This window comes from Brassica oleracea, chromosome C7, assembly GCF_000695525.1.
Source record: "Brassica oleracea var. oleracea cultivar TO1000 chromosome C7, BOL, whole genome shotgun sequence".
Taxonomy (NCBI): domain Eukaryota; kingdom Viridiplantae; phylum Streptophyta; class Magnoliopsida; order Brassicales; family Brassicaceae; genus Brassica; species Brassica oleracea.
Window position 1 is genome coordinate 36565002 of NC_027754.1, and position 2933 is coordinate 36567934.

The 2933-nt window shown below is 40.8% G+C and overlaps 1 protein-coding gene across 1 annotated transcript; it reads right to left on the reverse strand.

The window, feature by feature from the left end:
- LOC106304912 (sugar transport protein 8) lies at positions 1-2405 on the reverse strand. The gene is made up of 4 exons (XM_013741299.1): positions 2270-2405; positions 1567-1886; positions 670-1296; positions 1-560 (listed from the first exon to the last, which is right to left on the reverse strand). The coding sequence occupies exons 1-4, from the start codon at positions 2400-2402 to the stop codon at positions 135-137; spliced, it is 1506 nt and encodes a 501-aa protein (XP_013596753.1). The 5' UTR covers positions 2403-2405; the 3' UTR covers positions 1-134.
- Positions 2406-2933: the final 528 nt, after the last annotated feature.

Sequence of the window (2933 nt, forward strand, 5' to 3'; positions counted from 1 at the left end):
AAGTTAACACACATAAAACTGTAGAAGCATGGAGTTTTCATCAAAAGATACCAAAGCCGAAGAAGCATATCAATTAAGTATAAGACAAGAATCAACAAATTGGTTTCTCATCAAAAAGCTCAAGAAGTTATTTTCTACACGTCATGCTCCTGACGCATAAACCTCTTCCAGTACCAATGCCGCTTCCAAACACTATCCTTAATGTCATCAATCGAGACTCCTTTAGTCTCTGGCACGAAGAACAAAGCAAAGAGTCCCATCACAACGATCCAAGCACTGAAGAAGAAGAAAATCCCTGACTTCATCGCACAAAGCATTGATAGGAAGGCCTGAGCAATCACGAACGTGAAGAACATGTTGCACGACACCGCCAATGCGTACCCTTCGGTTCGTGTCTCCAAGGGAAAGGTCTCGCTAGGGATCAGCCATCCTAATGGTCCCCATGACCAAGCGAAACCCATCACGTAAACACACACCAAGATAACCACTATCATGGCTTCTGTCTTACCTAAAGTACCCTTCACGCCTAGGTCCTTGGCTAGAATGATTCCAATGACCAACTGTTTGGAAAAAATGTAAGTTTAGGATGATTGCTTGCGTCACAAGAAACTCTAACTCTAAAGTCTTAACTAAATGGTTATTTCCTTGGCGAATAAGAAATCTAAATACCTGGCAACTGAGCATTTGGACTGCAGCCTGGAGCAAGAGAAATCTCCGACCGGTTCTGTCGACTAAGAAAATCCCTACCAAAGTGCTGAGAACATTAACAGATCCTGTAATAACGGCCGAAAGCAAAGCTGCATTATTTCCGAACCCTACGGTCTGAAACAAAACCGGGGCATAAAACATGATGGCATTGATTCCAGTGAACTGTTGGAACAACTGGAGCAACAATCCGATGACAAGAGGCGGTCGGCTCTCGGGCTTCATCAGCCTCCTGTAAGGGTCCTTGACCTGCCTCGCAAACTCACAAGCTTGGACGAGTGATTGATACTCCTCATCAACATCTTCGACGCCTCTAATCTTCTTGAGCGTTGCCTTGCCTTCCTCGGTCTTGTTCCGCTCGATGAGACTCGTTGGTGTTTCGCAGATGAGAAGTGATCCGAAGAGGAGGATGAGGGCAGGAATCCCCGCGCCACCGAGGGCGAGTCGCCATCCGTAAGGGTGAATAGAAGAGGTGAAGTAGTTGACTACGCTGGCGATAAGGATTCCTATTGTAACCATTAGTTGGAACACAATGTTGAGACCTCCACGAAGCCTCGCTGGAGCTATCTCTGATAAGAAAAGCGGTACGGCCTACAATATATTCCGACAAAAATAGTCTTAATTAAACACACAATCTCATACAAACCCTATGTCCGAGTAAAACCAAGTATAGTTTATAATCCGACACCAAACAAAGGTAAGTGAAAAGCTTAGTCCACAAAATTGTTAAAAACATTTTATTAAATATTGTTTTTATAAATTGTCCTCCAAAATCTCCCGACCTGGCTATGAATATATATATCAACATTTATTAATACCGATCTTGTTTTGTTTGGTCTTTTATATTTTGGTTTACAATACCTGATTACCAAAGCCAACGCCAAAGCCGAGCAAGATTCTGCCCATGATCAACATGTACATGTTAGCAGCTCCGGAGGCAAGGCCAACGCCGATCAAGAAGAAGATGGAAGCTAACTGCATTGTGGGTTTCCTGCCAAGCTTAGAGCATGTGGCAGAGGCGAAGAAGCTGGCCACGAGTGCCGCGAGGTAAAGAGAGGAGGTGAAGAGCTGCAAGAACTGGTTGTCGTACTTGCAGTAGTTATCCTCGTGTGCTTGCTTCTTCCTCTCGTACACAGCTGGAAAAAACTTTATCAAGAAATCGTCCATCGCCGTTACTCCACCTGTTGTTTTTAACATTAGTACCATATCAAGAACGATCAAGAAAGAGGGCAAGCAGACTAAGAAAATGATTAATGCCATCAGTTTTGAGGTTTTAAAGTCACAATTTAATATTTGATTATGATCACCATTTACATCGGACCTACCGTGAGTACCATTAGTCGTCACGTGAGCTACTATGGTCTGATTTACTAATACTGACAGCATGGTTTCAATCTAAGATGTATTTTTTTTTTTGAAACATATATACAGTATATATATAGAGCTTTAGACGCATCCTAAAATAACATGATAAGTATATGATCTAAAATGAACAGATCTTGATTATAAGTAACGTGGAAAAAAAAGAAGAAAAAAACGATATTGACAGAGAGGAGAATGGTACCAGAGATTCCAATATCATAACCGAAGATCAAACCACCAACAGCGGCGATAACGACACAGATGAAGACGTAAACAGTCATCTTCGCCTGAAAGGCGGGGGAATCACCACTAAACGCTACAAACCCACCAGCCATTGTTTAAACCTCTAGATCTCTCAAAAGGAGGGAGAGACAAGGAGAGAGAGAGAGATCTTTACTTATTGATGAGACAAAGAACAGTTCATATATTTATACAGAAAAAGAAGATACGGATGGTGTCTGAAAATGGCATTGTGCAAGAATTGAATATTTGGTCAATATATTTGGATAAATATTCCCGTTTTTGACTCTTTGGGAGGGATTCTTACAGTCAGCACATCGCTGTCATAAAGTCAGTTCTCCACTTTCGGAGTGTCTGTTTTAGGTAAGACTTTATATTGTTACCATATATAAGGGTACCCCATATATATATATAACAACTGGTTTATTACGTCTGGATTTAGTTTTATCCAAAGGCACAATCAGCGTGGATTTGTTGATTCCGTTTGCTAGGTTAGTATCAGAGTATGTTTGTATCAGTTATAACTCGTTCCTTGTCTTCTCCTTTTGTTTGATAATACAGTAAAAAATCTATAAACTATTAATGCTAGGACTATGATATTTTATTAATTTATAAAGTTTTGAATT